The sequence below is a fragment of the Carcharhinus amblyrhynchos genome, chromosome 4, assembly GCF_965287045.1.
Source record: "Carcharhinus amblyrhynchos chromosome 4, sCarAmb.v2.hapA, whole genome shotgun sequence".
Taxonomy (NCBI): Eukaryota; Metazoa; Chordata; class Chondrichthyes; order Carcharhiniformes; family Carcharhinidae; genus Carcharhinus; species Carcharhinus amblyrhynchos.
Genome location: NC_137327.1, coordinates 136,282,153 through 136,302,441, shown reverse-complemented (window position 1 = coordinate 136,302,441; position 20,289 = coordinate 136,282,153). Strand labels below are relative to the sequence as shown.

The 20,289-nt window shown below is 37.9% G+C and overlaps 1 protein-coding gene across 2 annotated transcripts in view; it reads left to right on the top strand.

Moving 5' to 3' along the window:
- Positions 1-20,289, top strand: part of ammecr1 (AMMECR nuclear protein 1) — a 113,368-nt gene that overhangs the window by 66,786 nt on the left and 26,293 nt on the right. For both annotated transcript variants that reach the window (XM_080187938.1, XM_080187939.1), the window contains one exon: positions 19,607-19,721. In XM_080187938.1, coding sequence (XP_080044064.1) covers positions 19,607-19,721 — 115 coding nt within the window. The remainder of the gene's footprint in view (positions 1-19,606; positions 19,722-20,289) is intronic.

The window sequence follows — 20,289 nt, the reverse complement described above, 5'->3', positions numbered from 1 at the left end:
TGCAGAATTTGTAAATGGCTGCTGGTATAGAGTGTGATGGCTGGTATAGAGCGTGGATAGCTAGAACAGTGCCAAAAAGAAGAGAGAAGTTTACTATCAAGTGCAGAGTTAATGCAAAGATTCAGATTTTTAAAAAAACCGCCAGTAGTTCTGGTAGTATAATCTTGTAGCTTGGTAATTCACAGGTATGCCAGTGAAAGAATATTAACTTGCATGAGTCAATCCTTGAACATTTTGGACCCTATTGCAAATAATAATCAAAGAATGCCAGTGCTGTTCAGTAATTTGTTTTAAAAAAAAGCCTTTGAGAAAATCCCCTCATACTTATTTGTTCATTGCTCATCTCCTCCATCTAGTTTTCCCAATGTTTGAAATTGCACTATTTTCTTCCTTTTACAAAAATTAAAAGTAAAGTTAATTAAAATATTAATGGCAATCGTAGATCCTTGTTACAGGTTACAGAATGACTTTATTGTGAATTAGGAACATTTTATAAGATCATGACCTCAGATAACATCCATTATCATATAATGCACAATTTTTCAAAGTTTGTTCGAAGCACATGTATACAAACCTAATGTTCCCTCAATTTGACCTGCATTCTGGTATCTGGTAAGACTGCATTGTTAATAGTCTTGGCAGTACCTGGAGTTTTTGATCTCCAGTTGACTGTCGCCAACTACCATTTTTGGAATGGAAATCAAATGTATTAGAGCTGAAATTATAACCGGCGTTAATTGTACTGGTATCATACTCCTTTCTACCTAAACTCCAGAATGATCAGATTCAGTTCCATATTAGTGGAATAAAATTTGCTTCCTAGGTTAGTCATTTTTATGCCCAATGTATTTCATACTTGAATTTTGCTTCATTGGAACAATTACATGAATTGACTACTGGGATATATTTTGCTTTGTCACCATGAATAGCAGATAGAAGACCTTGCATGTATGAAGGCTAGATCATTCTACTTCCCACATAACCCACTCTCCACATAATGAGTAAGTTTGGAAGGCACCTGACATCTGTGTGATGTTACTTGGAGCAAATTTTTTATACTCATTCCCTTGGGGATTGCTGACCAAGAGACACTTGGAGCACTGAGTGGAAAGAGGAAGAGTATTTTATTAGTTTGTGTCTTCAGTGGTCTTAAAGCAGAAGATGCATATTTACATTGTCAGAGTCCAAGAGTCCTGCAGCTATTCTTGAGCATATTCTATATGGACTGTCACATGGGTGTACTTGTGATTTGAAGCTGATGTCATTTAACTGATGTGAAACTGAAGCATGTGCTTTCTTTTTAGGTGCAAATTGAATTGTTAATTGTTGGGGCCTTGGCAAAAGATAAGTCATTATAAATTGTTCTTTAGCATGTAGAACTGTAGGTGGAGACTCTTAAAACTATATTTAAAAATTGGAATTCTCCCCCTCATTTTTAGTTATGGCAAAATATACAAACGGCATTTTTAGTTGTGGAAAGATATACAAAGGTTCAGGAAATTTGCATAATACGTTTAAAAAAAAAATGATTAATCTGTGAAGGACTTTTTCACTTAATTGTCCTACTGCTTAAGTCATAAAGAGAAGGCCACTTTTGAACTTCATCCATACAAACCTAATGTTCCCTGAATTTGACCTGCTGCATTCTGGTAAAATATTTCTTAAAAATCCATCCATCCAGCCAAAAATCAATCCTACCTTTTGTAGACGTGATCCAATTTTATACTCAAGTTGGGCTGTTTTAATGTCTTGTTGTTATGTGGCTCTTGTGTATTTAACTTGCAAGTACACTGTCAAGTTAGTGAAATCTTTATGCATTCCGTGTTTGTGGGGGGGAGGAAGAGAACAATAGAATTCTTTCTGAATTGTTTCAGCAACTAACCAGCACAGACATTGACCATTATCTTCCTTGCTGTAAAATTCACTTATCTGCTGGCATGGTATTTCTATCATATGAAATTTTGAGCATGCCTTGCGACTTCCCGTGTGTAATATACTGCAATTATTATGGCGCACGCGTAATGAATGCTCTTTAGAACGGTTGTAAGAGCTTAGCTTGCTGCTGGGACTCCTGTTTTTTTAAACTATAAAAATTATTTGGATTTAAGAATTTGATGTACTGTGGTTAAATTTTCACTTGATTTCAAATCAGAAGTGTGCATACAATTGGAGGAGGCAGTTTAGAAAGTACAGAAGTTGAGCAAAGCAAGTCAGCTGATAACGTTGGATGCAATTTCATGCAGACTACTGTAAAGCCTTCACATAGGAAGGAAAATCTGACAACGTACACGCCATGACTGACGAAATAGTTAAGGATGAAGTTGAAAGAGACTCAAGAATGCAGCACAATACGTTGGAGATGGTAATAATCAAGCTTTGATGGTTCTATTGTCAGACTTCAGCTCGAGTACAGCGTTCAGTTAGGTTGATAAGAAACCAGGGACTTTAAAGTGCTGGAAGCAGTGTGAGGAAGATGCTGATATCTGGTGTTATGGATCTGAATTGAAAAGAGACTAGAGAAACTTGGTTATTTCATCCTATAAAACAGGCACCTGAGAAAATGACCTTGCATGAGGTATATCCAATTATAAAGTAATTTTTTTAAAAAAAACAAATATTACATTAAATTTAAAATCAGCAATAAAATTGTAGAAACTGGTTCAGTTGCTAAAAGGAAATTTCAGGACTGAATCAGAAAATATGTCATAAATACTAAAGTAAACTTGCAGAATAATAAAGGTTAAAAAAAAAAGGAATAAATAAAACAAAACAATTGTGACTATGTGGGGAAACTCTACAGTGTTTGGATGGGTGAATCAAGATCATCCTTCTGCGTACAGTGACCTCGTGATAAGGACAGTTTGTATTGGACTTTCTCTGATTTGAGTTCTATACATTAGGTCTAACAAAGGCACTGCTTTCCACAGTCTCCCTCATTTCCAGTCTTTTTAAACAGTTTTGTATTAAACAAGTTAAAAATTCTTTGGCATGAAGGAAATTGATAAACTGGAATTTATTGTGTTGCTCCATTTTTTTCTTGTTTTTTGGAAAAAAAAATGCTGCTGATGGCATTAATTGAGTTAATTTGTTGGATATCAGAGGCCAAAAATTAATGTCGAGGTGTCTTTTTTCCAATTTGCTTTTGTAGGTTAAAAATATAACATTGAATATTCTTGGCCCCAGTAAAAGCCTGAATGTTTCTGATGAATAATTATTTTTAGAAGAATCTTTCTTGGTGGAAAAAAAACAATGTCACTCATTTTACATTTAAACTTTGCTGCCTTTGTATCCCAATTTGTACCAAATCTATCCATCACACTTGTACACATTGACCTACATTAGCCCTGATCCACCAATGCTGTGATTTTTAAAATTCTCATCCTCCTAGTCCAATCCTTCAGTATCCTCATCTGTCTATCTCTTTAACCTCTTGGAACTCTCCATTCCTCCAAATGTTTTTTTTTTGTTCTCTTTCCTCCCACTTATTTTATCCTGCCGTTGTTTGCTGTGCCATCCTCTACCATGGTTCTAACCTCCGGCATCCCCTCCCTAAAACCTTTCTGCCACTCCATCCTTAACTCCATTTTTGGACCTTCCTTAAAACCTGTCTCTAGATTTGTGAGTCACCCATCTCTTGTAACTTTATAATTTTTTTTTCCTGATTATACTCCTGTGAAGTACCTTGGCCAATGTCCTGTTTTAAAGGTTACTGCAAAAATGAGTAGTTAGAATTTACCTGAGTGACCTAGCACGGAGTCATGGAGATTAAAAGCAGTCAAACTTGCCAGTACCAGTGTAAGTGATGTACTGTTTTTGGTCATTAAGAACCAAAATGAGGTATTCTGGTCAGTACTAGCATTTTTTAATGGTCTCTGTAAATTTTGTTTTCAAATTGTCACTGGAAGTAAAAGATAATGCTGCAGGCTGGTGACTGCAATTCAAAGGTTACTTCATTGACTGTAAACATCATTGTCTGTCAAGCACTGTGGGACACTTTCGAGGTCATGAAGCGTGTGCTATATAAATTAATGTCTTTAAGTATGTCTCATTTTGGTATTTAGTTTCCACTAAATGGTTCTAGGACTGCATTACTGACCTCTTGGGACTAGGTAACATTACTGCAGTTGTAAATATGCCTTTTTAAAAAGAGGAGTGGCCAGATTAAATGAAGAGCAAGAGATTGCATAACTTCAACCTTTTTTATTGTATCATATAACTTTGAATTTCTAGGGAGAAAGTGCAGGGAGTAGAAGGGACATTGTAGCTTTAAGCACTGAACTGAATGGGATTTGAAAACTCTTTTCTCCAATTCAAAACTTCATTTTGCCCCTTGCTACAATGGAAACAAAAGCTTTTGTATTTGATGGCATTTTCTATTTTCATTTCATTCACTCAAGGTAAACAAGGATACCTTAATATTGCTGATCCTCGTTTGCTCTGAGACAATGCTGATGGGCCACCTTTTTAAATCGGCTACTATCCATATGGTGATGGTAATGATGTTTGGGAGTTCTGGGGTTTTGACTTTGTGGTAATGAAGCAATATCAACATTATGCAAGTCAGGATGATGTGTAACATCCAGGTCACCTTTGAACAAATGCTGTTTTTGCACACTTGCTGCTCTTTTTAAGATGTCAGAGTTCTGCCCAAGTATATTGAGTTGCAGTAATACACTGTTGATAGTATACACTGCAGCCACGCTATCCAGTGCTGGGGGTTTGTGAATGTTTAGGATACAAATTAGGATGCACATGCACACATGGTGTTTTTATTTCCATTCAATAACATAATCCCTAAATGTCAGTAGGCTAGTTAGGTACCAGTTTTGACATCCTAACTGCAAAGATATTTAACAGACGGAGTGATAACATTTAACCACATTGGTTCGTTTAACCATTCAGGATTATGGTATGGATGCATGCCATTCAGTTTCTGGGGTTTTTCTCTCTTTGATTTTACTCAACTGCAGCAGCTCCACACTTGCTGCATGAAGTAGCTTTATCATCACCATTCTACCAGTTATATAGGCTCTCAACTAATTATATAGAGAAATAGCAAACCACAAATTATACCTCTGTGAACACCGTAAGCATATTAGTGGTTTCTTGCTTGAAACACCAAGGTGTGTATTGCAAAGTGATGCGATTTAAGGTGTATTTTCATGTAGTCAGCACTGCAGCATAGCAGTTTCCACTTTGATGCAGTGCTAAAGATGATCTTGTGAGCATTTGCAATGTCATGCTGACTTCACATGCCGACTCAGAAGTAGAACCAGCAGCAGTGTAAACATTGTCTGCAATTCAGGCTCCAAAGGGCAAAATAAAGCAAAGGTTTGGCTGTAAGGGCTAGGGAAGGGAAATCTTTGAATTAGGGATATTAGAGAAAAGCTTTTAAATTGTACCCAAGTTAAATCAGCTCATGTATATCAGGACATACCTGCAGCAGTTTTGGTACGATTTACTCCGTTTTCTTGGATTATTTTCAATGAATTGTTGATTTGATTCCTACTCTTGAGTGAGTATTTGTGGTTTGTTTAACAGCAAATAAGGTTAGGTGGATTGGCCATGCTAAATTGACCCTTGATGTCAAGGAGATTAGTAGTGTAGTTATGTGGGGTTACGGGGACAGGACCTTGGGGGATTATTGTCGGTGCAGACTCGATGGGCTGAATGGCTTCTTTTTGTACAGAAGGGATTCTGTGATTCTACGTAATTGCACTTAATTACAATTAGTGCACATAATTGAAATGAGCCACAAGCAGATCTAATTTTCATAAATATTACCATAGCTCCATGTGCTTTTTTTCCCCAGCCCTGTCAGCTTCAATACCACTTGCATGATAGCAAAACCAGGACTTTGAAATGGAAATTGATTTTATAATGTGCTCATTGAATAGAGTTTGTTACGTTCCAGCTTTATCTCCCTCCTGTTTCGGTGATATACAATTTTTCCAACCACTGCAGCAATTTCTTTAAGCTTCTAATTGAAATGTATACTCTAAGTGCTTTATTAATGATTGATTAGTCATTCATCAACTAATTTAGAATGGAGTATAAAATATAAAAGCTGGGAAGTCTTGCTACAACTGTACAGGATGCTGATGAGACCACAAGAATACCGCATCCAATTTTAGTTTCCTTATTTAAGGAGGGATATATTTGCACGTGAGGCTGTCGAAATTTCACTCGGGTTGCTTCCTGAGATGAAGGGGTTTTCTTATGAGGGAAGGTTGAGCAGCTTGAGCCTTTCCTCGTCGGAGTTTAGAGAAATGAGAATTGACCTACAAGATTTTGAGGCTTGATAAGGTAGATGGTCAGAATATTTCTCCCATGTGGAATTTAGAATGGGGGTGGCATAGTTTCAGAATACAGTGTGACAATACTGTGCCTTTAAGAAATGTATTTTAATCACGTTCCTTTATCATTTTATTGGTGCCATGATGTCTGTGACTGAAGCAATATAATGAACATGTAGGTTTTAATCTGAACTGATGCAGTGTTCTGTGGTTTAATGGTCTTTTGGGGATTGCCAAGTGAAGCTTGATTTGGGGATGATTGACGGGACAGGTGATATGGGGACAGTTTTTCCATAGAAAAGTCCAGTTTTAGTTTCATTTTCTCAGTTGCTGCTAGAAGCTGGTGGAAAAAGGCAGTGCCTCTGTCTCCACCGAGAGGCTTTCTGAAAATTCCAGGACTAGGAAGCTTCAGATTTCATCCAACGTTCAAAGGACCAATTCCCAGCAGGTGTTTTAAAAAAAAAGCTGAAAATCTAGCATCACGTGAGCATACGTTTTGTGCCAAGTCTGTGGGGTGGTGTTGACTTGGAACAACATAGATAACTAGCTATTAGGATTTATACTGTGCCGTGTTTAATTCTTGTAATTGATAAAAGTAATGCTAAATCTTTATCTTTTAACCGTACTCTTAATTTTTTTGATGAAAGCTTCCTAGTGGGTCACTTGAATCATACCTGAAGTGCAACACCTTTGCTCAACCGTGCCAGAATTAAATGTAGAACTTGGGATCAAGGTAATTTTCTCAAAATAACTTGGAGTTTCTAGCCTGGGTCTCAACAAAGAAGACTCCTATTTAAGATGGCAATGAGGAAGAATTTCTTCAGAATCATTTAAACTTGAAATTCTCTACCACAGAGCTAGAGTGGAGACCCAAGTTCTTGAATATGTTCAAGGCTGAGATGCATATTTTTAAACCATGATAGATTGAGGGTTATGTGGAATAGGCAGGAAAGTGAAGTTGGGGCCAAGATCAGACAGCTGTGAATGGCAGAGCAGGCTTCCTGGGCCATATACTGAAGTTCTTATTAATTTACTAACACAAATTATATTGCCATTTCACTTCTAGAACTGGCTGTCTGTTTATGGGCCTGTCAGACATGTCACTTTACCTTTTAAAATTGTTCTTAACATAATGGAAAACTGCAGCTGATTAAAATCTTTAAACAAAAGTCACTTTAGACTGCAATGCTTCCCATCTTTATCGCCATAAAACATAGCCTAATTCTGCTCCTATCAAGTCTGCTCCGCTGTTCAATCATGGCTGATATTTTTCTCATCCCCATTCCCCTGCCTTTTTCCCCGTAGCCCCTTATTAATCAAGAACCTATCTATCTCTGTCTTAAAGACACTCGATGACCTTACCTTATGCAGCAGTGTTCCACAGATTCACCACTCTCTGGCTGAAGAAATTTCTCCTCATCTCTGTTTTTAAAGGATCATCCCTTTAGCCTGAAATTGTGCCCTCTGGTTCTAGGCTTTTCTACTAGTGGAAACCTCCTCTCCATGCCCACTCTATCCAGGACTCTCAGTATCCTGTAAGTTCATCCTTCTAAACTCCAATGAGTACAGAACCAGAGTCCTCAACCTTTTCTCATACAATAAGCGGATAATGGACAGAAGCAGCTTTTGGTCAAGCCATACCTGCTTTTATTAAAGTCATCTTCAAACCGAATGCTGACATAGAAGAACAAGTTTACACTTGGTTCAAGCGAATTAGAGATGAAGAGCAAACTAGCAATTACATTATTGAACTGTGTCAGCAGTTCTTAATTGCGTAAAGCATATCTTTAAACTATTTTCCTGTACCAACTGAGGTTATTCATGAAGGCCTGCCTTTTCAACCTTGCCCCTTGTCTAAGGTGTGATGATTCTCAGGTTAAATAACCACCAGTCAATGCCAATGGTCATCTGGGACTATGGTAACTTTACTATCTTTAAACAATGAATTTTCATGATCAAATGTTGTAGGTTACTCAACGTAACTTTCTGTAAAAATGTTTAATTTTCATTAATTGATCTGGTTTGGTCAAGTGGTAATATCTTGTTGGCTGCTCCCTTGTTTGAGCACATGAATTTACTGTATCAAAATATTGCATTTGTACAAAGTTACTTAGCTTGGCCCTACAGATTACTTAATTACTGGACTTGTAGAATTTATTTGTGACCTATTGAAAGCAGAGTTTTATTGGGCTGTTGTCTTTTTGGTGTAGCAAAGAATTGTGCTTTCTCTGTATTTTTGTGATATACTGAAACTGAAGCGATGTTTGGTTGATAAGTAAGGGCTGGAGTTAACTGGGACAAGTTGCATCACACTGGAATACATTTGAGATTTTTTATTTTGCCTATCATTTTTTTTCTTCAATCCGAGCATCTTACTGATTATGTTCATCATCTTGACGTCGAGACCCAGTATTCTAATCCTATTTCCTTCCTCTGAGGTTTTAAAAGTGGTTCAGCATCAAAATTGAATGGTAGGGTGCTGCATATTGCAGTGCCTGTCCTGAGTGACAAACCACTGCATTCAATATCAAGATAAGTTACTCTAATAGATGCTATTCTTGTACGTCGTTAAAAATTTAACGTTGAGAAGTAGCAAGCTTTGAGATTCTCCTGTTCCCATCAGTGATTTGGCACGCACTCCTTCTTGGAACTCGATTACAAATCAGGTTAGCATCAAAGTTTCTCTTGGTACCAGTACAATCAATCCATCCTCATCCCTTACTACTCCATTCTTATTTCTGTTCAAGTAAATGCTATTTTTGTTGCTTGTCTTACTGTACCACTTAGCCTTTAAAAATATGAAAAATGTAATTTTCAATATCAGTAAAAGTTGTGAAATGCATATGACCACAGGAAGAAGGACTTGCAGAGGAAGGAAATAGATGAAAGACAGATGTAGACAAGTGAAGACAATGAGCATAATTACAAGATCAACTAGGGAATAAACATTTTTCATTATTTCCAAGATAGCCTGTTTTTTTAAAAAAAGTGGTTCTCTGATTCTTGAATGTTATTACATTAAAACTAATTAATGAAAAACAGCTTTGCAATGAAAATTACTTGTATATTTTAAGTTCTGTAAACAAAACTGCCTGAAATGTATTTTATCTTTGCTGCTTATCAGAAACATCATGCTTATTTACATTTTTTTACTAATCAGAAGTGAATTGTTCTGTCTAGCTATCCTTGCACTTTGCCAAATAACTTGAGTGGTTTTCCTTTTGCCTCCACATGGAATATTGAATACAACTTTGAGTAAAGTACAATGATCTATCCCCTTTCTGTTTTCTTTTGGTGTGAAACAAATGGCCCTGTAATAAAATTTTATAGAAATGATTATTGCCGTAATAAGGTAATGGGGAACCAAATTTCACCTTGATGTTAAACTTTTCACTTTCATGTTGAGTTTTGATTTGGATATTTTAACATTAAACTTGAGTGAGTGTCTTACAAACACAAACGTGGATTTTATACGTTTAAAATATGCTGTTGGGGCACTCTGCGGATCTGTATCACATACATTCTCATCTGAACAATTTTATTTATTCCTTTTTAATTTTCTGCCCATTGCACATTAGAGTACAATTCCACAAGTAATTGATTCTTTGTACCTTGTCCAAATGGTTGTTCATTATGTATTATTTTGCATTGTAAGGTTTTTTGGCATTTTATGTAGCTAGAGGCCCTGGACAACATACACTGGGCAGTGTTGAGCCCAGTTATGTTTTCCTGTTGGGATCAATGAATAGTTTTTGAGAAAGCGATCCATTTATGCTACTGCATATAATGGATTTGCATGGTTTGCATTGAAAGTCTCAAACCACCTTGATACACATGAAGGGCTTATTGGATTTGATTGACCAAGACCTTTTGAGAGAGGCAGGATCAGTGGTTGCAGTTCTCTGACGTACAGCTTAGTGACCAGTGATGTCTCCATTATGTTTTTATATTGAGCTTCATGCATACTTCATGTTTCAGTCTGTATTAGGTATTGTACTAATATTTTGTGCTGACCAGCACAAAAAAAATTAACTTTAAATAGAAACCTATTCCATAGTGCAAATGCTAAGCTTATCTTTGAAAGGCAATGTTTAGAGAGAGCCTACAATGCCTTCATTTTTTAATTTTGATTTGAATTTGATTTACTATTGTCACATCAGTATACAGTGAAAAGTATTATTTCTTGTGCTCTACAGTCAAAGCATACCGTTCATAGAGAAGAAAAGGAGAGAAGGCAGAATGTAGTGTTGCAGTCATTAGCTAGGATGTTGAGAAGATTGACTTAATGTGAGATAGGTCTAGTCAAAAGTCTGATGGCAGCAGGGAAGAAACTGCTCTTGAGTCGATTGGTACGTGACTTCAGACTTTTGTATCCTTTTCCTAATGGAAGAAGGTGGAAGGGAGAATGTCCGGAATACGTGGGGTTCTTGATTATGCTGGCTGCTTTTCCAAGGCAGCAGGAAGTGTCAACAGTCGGTGGATGGGAAGCTGGTTTGCGTGATGTATTGGGCTCCATTCACAACATTTTGTAGTTTCTTGCGGTCTCGAGCAGAGCAGGAGCCATACCAACTTGTGATACAACCAGAAAGAATGCATCTGTAAAAGTTGCACCATAAAAGTTTTGAGAATAGAACCTTGATTCACTGTTATCTGCTATTTGCTGTTCATCCTTTTGTGACTCTGCAAGAATGAGGGGTCAGTGATACCGTTCCAAGTCAGGATGGTGTGTGACTTGGAGGGGAACTTATGTCCCCATGGATCTACTGTCTTTGTCCTAGGTGGTTGAGATCACGACTCTGACAGGGTCTGCGAAAGAAACCTTGGTAATTTGCACTGCATCTTGTAGATGGCACACAATGGCATTCATTATGTTGGTGGTGGAAGGAGTGAATATTTAAATTAGTGGATTGGGTGCCAATCAAATGGGCTGCTTAAGTGTCACAGGACATTTTCAAGCATTTAATTGTATTTAGCTTAATTGGTAATTAAATAGTCTCCTTTTCGTTGCTCCTTTTGTTTAACGATCATGTAAACAACCAGTGAGAATATTCGCAGAAGTCCAGTTGATCAATTTTTTAAAAATCTTTTTAACCATTACCACTTAGAATGGCAAATTACCTTGGTTTAGGCAAATAAACAAGTCAAGGTCCCAATTAAACACGTGAAAATTTCCTTTGAGGCATTTTTGAAGACAAAGCAGCCAATTTGACCACCACTCCATCCAGTACTGTAAACATTCATTTTCCTTAGCACCGGACAGTGGCAGCAGTGTGCATCATCTACAAGATGCACTGCAACAACTTGCAAGGAGCATGGAACAAAATCAAAACTAATTGTCCAAAGCTTTGCTGCTTGTGTCTTAACTATCAGCAAATCCTGTTCCCCTATCACACCTATACTAGCTAATCTGTGTTGGCTCCTGCTCAAGCAGCAACATGATTTGAAAATTCTCAAGCATGTTTTCAAAGTCGTTGTTTCCTTACCCGCCCCATAGCCTCATCCCTGTCTATCCATGCAATCTCCTCTGCAATATCTAATTCAGGTCTCTTGTGCATCCCGATTTTTTTTTTAAAATCACTCCTCCACTGGTGACCTATTGCCCCGAAGCTAAGTCAGGCAAACACTCCTACACCTCTCCACTTCTCCAACTCCCCCCTTAAGCCAATCACTAAAAACTACCTTTCTCGAAGTTTTTGATCTTTTGACCTAATCTCCTCAGGTGACAGTGTCACACCTTTTCATAATCCTCCTTTCAAATGTTTAATTTTGTTAAAGGCACTATATAAATTTGTTGTATTGTACTTTGGTTACCCAGGTCTAAACACTGGTTTTGTCCATCTGAGGCTTTGAGGCCTCTGACTTCAGCTTCCCCAACTTCAAACCTAGCTTGCTAGAACCAAAATTCAGCCCAATTATTCGTCCAGATCTGGAGGCTCCGGCATAACTTTTCCATCTCCATTCCAACATTGAGATACCAATTTTCTTGCCTTCTGCTACTTTATCTTTTAGCTAGATTAGCAAGATTGGCCTTTGTAATGCTTGATCTGTGATATCAAAGGACAATGGCCTGTTGCGTAGTTTTTTGAGTAAAATAATCAGCTTAGTAAGGTGTAATAATAATGTGTGCATTTTTTAAGTATCAGAAATGCACCAATGAAGAAATGGGATTTTTTTTTAAGTGACTTACATTGACTTTACCATTAGACTTGATGTTGGCTACATTTAGTTGAAGTATGTTCTACTGGGTTTTAAAGTTGCTGGAAGCACAGCATGCTGCTGAGTTTGTGCTTGGATCCCTTTGCAAAGCTGTTGTCATCTTTCCCACTGTCAGCTCCCTGGCTTGGGACTTAAAATCAGGATTGAGATGAGTTTCGATAGGAGTGTGTGCCTGTGCCAAGGACACCAGGAGAAAAAGACAATTTGAGAGAGAGGGAATGTGTCAGATTGCAGACAGGGATTTTCAAACTCTGAGAAGCTATTGGAACAGTAGTTAAGCTATGTCCAATTTTTGTAGTAGTACCTCTGCTAAAATAGCTCACTCTTGAGTTTAGGGAACTGATTGAAGTTGAAGAATAGTAGGTTTAGAGGGTGATTTTGGTTGTCTTGAGAAGAGATGGATGTGAAGCATTGTGAACTCACTGGAAGAAAACTAGCAATAGTCCTAGTCCCAAGAGAGAAGCCTTTGTGTCAAGCTAGTGGTAACTCTTCTCTAGTTTAAGCATCTGTATGGGTATTGCTGGGGCAAAGGAGTAGTGGGAATTTAAATTGCCTTCCTATGTTCATATAACAATCTCCAAATTTTTTTGGTCTGGTGTAATATAATTCACTTCTATTGTTTTAATAAAATATTTTATTCTTTGTACTAACTGTTCCATCAGACTTGAGTAAATTTGTTCAGAAACTTTCAAACATAAAACATAGAAAAACTACAGCACAAACAGGCCCTTCGGCCCACAAGTTGCACCGAACATGTCCCCACCTACTAGGCTTACCTATAACTCTCTATCTTACTAAGTCCCATGTACTTATCCAAAAGTCTCTTAAAACACCCTATTGAATCTACCTCCACCACCACCACTGCCAGCAGCCGATTCCACGCACCCACCACCCTCTTGAGTGAAAAACTATCCCTGACATCCCCTCTGTACCTACTCCCCAGCACCCTAAACCTGTGTCCTCTTGTGGCAGCCATTTCAGCCCTCATAAAAAGCCTCTGAGATCTACTCATCAGTACATCTCAACATCTCATACACCTCTATCAGATCACCTCTCATCCTTCGTCTCTCTAAGGAGAAAAGACTGAGCTCTCTCAACCTGTCCTCATAAGGCTAGCCATCTAATCCAGGCAACATCCTTATAAATCTCCTCTGCACCCTTTCTATGGCTTCCACATTCCTCCTGTAATGAGTTGACCAGAACTGAGCACAGTACTCCAAGTGGGGTCTGACCAGGGTCTTGTACAGCTGCAGCATTATCTCTTTCCTCCAAGGTTTCTTAAAAATTAAGATGCATTAAGTTGGGTTTCAGACCTGACTGGTCCAGTATTATCAGCAATTTGGATTATAACGGTGGAATATCACTGCAGAGTTTGAGAAATCTCGCCCTCTATTCCCAGAGAGAGGGAATAGCTTGGGAGTGGATACAAGAGCAATGATTTTGAATCAAAGTCAGAAGGAGATAAAGACTCCTCTCTTTAGTCCAACACAGAATGAAGCAATGACGTGGGCAGGCTATTTACAGGCTTGGGGCCTAGGTAACTTGAGGCATACCTTTCAGTGGTGAAGTCATTGCATTTGGATATGCAGAAGAGTCCAGAATTAGAGGAGTGCACATATGGAGGGCTGTGGGCCTGGAGGGGATTACATTAGTGGGAGATTGAGGCCATGCAAGGATTTGAAGATAATGGTGGGAATTTTAAAACCAAGATATTGTTTGGGAGCCAGTGTAGGTCAATGAGCATAGAAGTGAGGGGGGAACAGGACTTCCTATGAGTTAAGACATGGACAGCAGCGTTTTGACTTCAAGCTTACTGGAATATTACATGCAAACTTGAAATTGATCAAGTGACTTCTGAAATGAAAGCAAAGTATTGTGAATACTGGAGATCAGAAATAAAAAGAAAGTGCTGGAAAAACTCAGGTCGAGCAGTATCTGTGGAGAGAGAAACAGAATTAATGTTCCCAAACCAACATGACTCAGAATAGTGAATTCTTGTTTATTCCAGATCATTCTCTTTTTCCATTTGTTGATCCTAACTTTCAGACAAATTATAATCCATTTGATAACAAGATTCCAACTTGAATCTCTACAGATGACACCTGATAAACTAGTTTGGCATGATACTAATTTTTTATAAATTCCAGACCACTTATGTTACGTCTATCCTTGGGGCACAGAGTTCACTCATAATGCATAACTCAAATGTGCATTGACTGGAGCTAAACCCTATCTCTTTGCAAATAAGTACCTGTGTAATGAATGGGCAGTTGGTGAGGATATAACCTTCCCTTAGACCTATAAAAGTACTTCTGCATTGTCCTTCTGTTCTGAACAGAACAGTTAACACTAAAGGGAGAGCACGTGCTGATGCCAGACAGACAACATGCTTCCCATGTAGCCAGAGGCCAGCATGACTGAACCTTAATGCCCATTACAAAGAGCCATGGTGATTCAGGTGATTAGCTATGCTATATGTGCACCCTCCAATCTCCTGAAGCGCACTAAATGACTACAGACAATGCAAGCTGTTCCTTTCCAATGTGTGCTGTGAGCTGTGAATGTAAAAAAATTTGTAATTTTATTCAATTTTAGGTAAAAATATATTGTGATTATTTGTTTAATATTCGGTCAGTTTTTTCATTTAGAGAAATAACTTGTATAAAGTCTGAAGAAAACTTCAATAATAACAATTGTAACTTCAATCTTGAATATATTTAGTGATCCACCCTCCACTGTGCTCTGTGGAAAGAAGTTTGAGTGAAGAATTCCCTCCTCATCTGTCTTAAATGTGAGACCCTTTATTTTGAACCTTTGCTCCCTACAGCATCTATCCTGTCCGGTCTCCTTGAGATCTTTTATGTTTAAGTAAGATCACTCTCATTCCTTTAAACTGCAATTAGTATAGGCCCAACCTGTTCAGCCTTTCCTCGTAAGCCAACTCCTTCATCCCAGGAGTCAGCCTAGTGATCCTTCTCTGAACTGCAAGTATTTCCTCAAGAAGACTAAAACTACGCACAGTACAACAGATACATGCTCATAAATATCCTGTACAATTGTAGCAGACATGCATACTTTTATACACCATCACCCTTGAGATAAAGGCCAACTTTCATTTGCCTTCCTCATTACATGCTGTCCCTGCATGTCATAAATTCATGTACAAACACATCCAGATTTTTCAGTTTAGTCTATAACCTTTCTCCATTCAAATAATATTCTGCATTTGTGTTCTTGTCAAAGTGGACAATCTCTCATATTCCCATGTTACACTCCAACTGCCAGATTTTTGCCTACTTGTTTAACCTATCTATATCCTCTTCAGTTGACTTTCCTACCTGTGTGTGTATCATCTAATTTGGCTACAATACATTTGGTCCCTTTGTCTATGAATTGGGTGATATGTGGTTGATGCCCCAGCACTTCTCTCAAATGACCATCTATCTTGGCTGTTTCCTGTTCTTTAACCAATCCTCTGTCCATGCTAATAAAACACCCCCAACACCATGATGTCACCTTGTGCAGTAGCGTTTTACTTGTCACTGTATCGAATGTCTTTTGAACATCATATACGCCATATTTATTAGCACCCCATTCTCCACCCCGTTTGTTGCATCCTCAAAGACCTCCAATAAGTTTGTCAAACAGGATTTCTCTTTCACTAAACTATGCTGACTGTCTGTTTGTATTATGATTTTCTGATGTCCTACTGTTACTTTTTCCATAATGAATCCTAGCATTTCCCAATGACAGAATTTGGAAGGTTGCAATTAATGCATTCATTAAATTCAATAAGGGTGGCACAATGGTTAGTACTGCTGCTTCACAGCGCAAGGAACCTGGTTCAATTCCCGGCTTGGGTCACTGTGTGGAATTTACATGTTCTCCCCATGTCTGCATGGGTTTCCCTTGGGTGGTCCAGTTTCCTCCCTCATTTTGAAAGACGTGCTAGTTAGGTGTATGTACCCAAACAGGCGTCAGACGATGATGACTGGGGGAATTTCACAGTACCTTCATTGCAGTGTTAATGTAAGCCTTACTTGTGACTAATAAATAAACTTTAAATGCAGCCAATTCATTTAAGATCCTAGAATGCGGGCCGTTCGGTCTAGGGGATTTGTCAGTCTTTGTCTGCTTGTTTTCGTAGTACGTTTTCTCTGGAGATTGTGACAGTTTTAAGTTCCTGTCTTGGGGTTTTTTTTCCATGATTTCCCACTATTCATGGGTTGCTTTTAATGTTGTCTACTACAGAGACAGATACAAAACACTTGTTCAAAGATTCTGCCATTTCATTTGTTTCCCATTAATTCCCCCACTGTTACCTTCTCAGGGATCAATGCTCACTTAGCTATTCTTTAATTTTTATATATCTGTCAAAGTTTTTACTGATTGTTTTACATTTATTTCTAGCCTTCTCTCGTACTCCAATTTCTCCTCTTTTTTTTAGACATCCTTTGTTGGTTTCTAAAATTTGCCCCATCTGACTTGCCACTAACCTAGGCAGCATTGTATGCCTTTTCTTTCAATTTCATTGGCTAACTAAGTTAAGGATGCAATGATAGGTGAACCTTTGTTGCAAAGTCTTTCTTTCTCAATGGAGAATAATTTTGAGAGTTTTTTGTAATGTTTCCTTAAATATCTGTCATTGATTCTCTACTGCCCTACAATTTCACTAATTTTTCTTTTCCACTTTTGGTGAATCTGTCTTCATACCTTGTAATTGTTTTTATTTGTTAAGACTCAAATTTTAGTCTCACGTTTCTTGCCCTCAAATTGAATGTGAAATTCTAGCATGTTATGATTACTGTTACCAAGAGAGTGCATTCCTCCTGAGGTCATTAATTAATCCCATCCTAGTACACATTGGTAGATCTAAAATACCCTGATCCTTTGGTTGCAGAATGTATTGTTCGAAGGAACCATCTAAATACGTTCTATGAACCTGTTCTCCAAGCTACCTTTGCCAATTTGATTTGTCCAATCCTTATAAAGATTAAAATCTCCCATGATTGTGCTGCCTTGTCATTTGATTTGTATTCCTGTGCTATGGAATAGCTAGCCTCTCAACTATTCCCACCAGTAATGACTTTGTTTATTATCTTTTATCTCCACCAAAACTGAGTCTACATCTTGATCTTCCATACCAAGATCATTTCTCGCTCCTGTTCTGATCTGATCTTTTATGAATAGCCAAAAGTCAAATGACTATACATTAATAATAATGGAGGGATAATTTTGCAAAATTGTGCTCCAGACATGACACTTCACCTGCCAGAAACATACCAAGAGGTTAGCTACCAACTCTGACAATCTTTTGTCATTTAAAAAAAGCATTGTGGGTTTCATTTATTTCTTGATGTTCATTGCAAATCAGAGTACAAATCCATACTATTCCTTAAGTAAGCATAGCAATTAGCATATGATTCTCTGCACATTCTATATGTGGCACATTGGAATACTAGAAATGATTGAAACTCATGATCTGTGTTTTTAACCTACGATGGTTGCTACTTTGTGTGCGTTTATAATGTATTACATTGATTTATTTTAATTCTATGGTCTGCTATTTTGACACAATGGCAGTGCAACAATTTCATTTAATAGGATAAATATTTAATATTATATAAAGAGACTTACAGAAACAAATCAGTTTTACATACTGTTCAGATTTCCTGGTTCAAGTTCCCAAAGGTTGTGTGGGAAATTTAAAAGAATTCTATGAAAGTAGGATCAGATAGAGTCTCAACCAGCAACTTCAGTCTGTTGGATTTTGGATCTTGCTAGTTTTCAGTAAAACATCCTGAAGCATTTTACAGTACCCGTAGTGTAACTAGATAAAGATTTAGAGATCAAGCCTAAATCTAAGGCAGCCACACTGAAGCTGGATAGTGCTTTAAGGCCACAATCTTAAAAAGTAATGTTCACCTTGGGTCACAGCACCACTAGAGAAACATTCAAGATGGAAGTTGTGCAAAGAAATACAACTCTGAATATTTCTGAGCCGAGTATGGGAGCTCGGTTCTCTCTGACCTCTGAGTGGAGGATCTAGCAGGTTCACAAAGCAAGTAACTATTGGGCACACCACCATGCAACTTCCCGAACAAGCCAGTATGTTTTCTGCAAGAATTTTAACAGCTATTAAATTAATGCATTGCCCGCTTTTGAAAAAGGTTTTGGACACTGCCAATTTTCAGATAGCTGAATTTGGGGTACTGTACCTGTTTTGCCCATGCTTGAATGCAGAATTTTGCAAGAGCTGTGCAGTTTGATCTTGTAGGAACAATATTCTGAAAAGTTGAGAGTGAAATGTTGTATCATGCTACTGTAACTTGGTTTATTCACCAAGCTTGATAATTCTAGTATGGATTGCATTTCCCACTTTGATCCATTATGCTACATAAACTCTAAGGAAGGACCAGATTTTCTGGTAGTATTGCATCACTTACCATCATTTCTCCTCTGAAACTGACAGCAACTTTTGGAGCTTGCACATGTGCAGTTGAGTGCTCAAATCCAGAAATTGCTCTGCACTTCTCCATTGGGTATCCTCTGCCCTGCAGACTGCAATCAAATAGAAATTGCTAAACTGATGTAACTTGCTCTTTTATACTGTTAGCCTTACTGTAAAAACACAAGTTGCACCTTGTTGAATGAAGTATAACTGGATTCTTAAATGGAAGTTGGGTTCATAATTATAGCTGAAAAACCTCTCTGGTAAAACTTTATCAATTTTCTCCATTAATGATAAATACCATATTTTTAGTTATTTCAGCCTCTGCCTTAATCCCATATATATGTCCTAATCGTGAATTTCTGTAAAATGTAATTCAAAACAAAGCAGAATTGGTGCATTTTACTCCTGGTTCACTATTTATGCAAATACTTCAATGTGATTAGCTGCCTACCCATTTGACATCAATATTGCTCATCACCTGGAGATCCCTTGACTTTAGCAATGTCAGGAAAGAGACAGATCTCTCAGCTTTCTTTCAGGTCATTTCCACTACCAACTTCAAAATCCCAGTCAATAAATCCATGATTTTGTAATGGTCTGAATTTCAAATTCATTGAGGATTTTTTTCTGTCTGTTGTAGTGCCCTTAAAGACAGTCGCTTCCCTCCAATGACGAGGGAAGAGTTACCACGGCTTTTCTGCTCAGTGTCCCTTCTTACCAACTTTGAAGATGTTGGAGATTATTTAGATTGGGAGGTAAGTAATTGTTACTGAATCTGTATATCCTAGAAAAACTAACTCAAATTTGTACTAATGTAGTTCAAAATAAGTTCGAATTGCATTCTCCTGAGGTTGTGGCAGCAATTTTCAAAAAGTAATTTGTTTGTTTAGTGGAAATTTTGGGGTGGTTTTTCAATAATTTGAAGCCACTGTAGCCCACCTGGGCAGGGGAATAAAGAGGGATGGACGTACACTGGATGCATACTTGACATGCCCCATGACCTTCCCCTTTTTGCATCCACATTATGCAGCATTTCATGTAGTATCTTAGTGCTTTCTGGCTGGTCAGCATTTATTGTATATTGCTGAGTGCAGGAGGTTTTGTACACTACTGTCGTGGTGCCTTATCTCAGATAGTTGGTATTGCTATCTCCACTTCCCGTCATGGGAGTTTAAAAAATGTTGCAGTAAAGGTTGGAAAATGTACACCATTGGAACAGTCAAACAGCTGTTTGGGCAAATCCCACCATTTGTTGGATCATTAGTGCCATTAATCCATGCTGCTCCATATCCCATATTTCAGTTGATCCAGCTTGCATGCTGT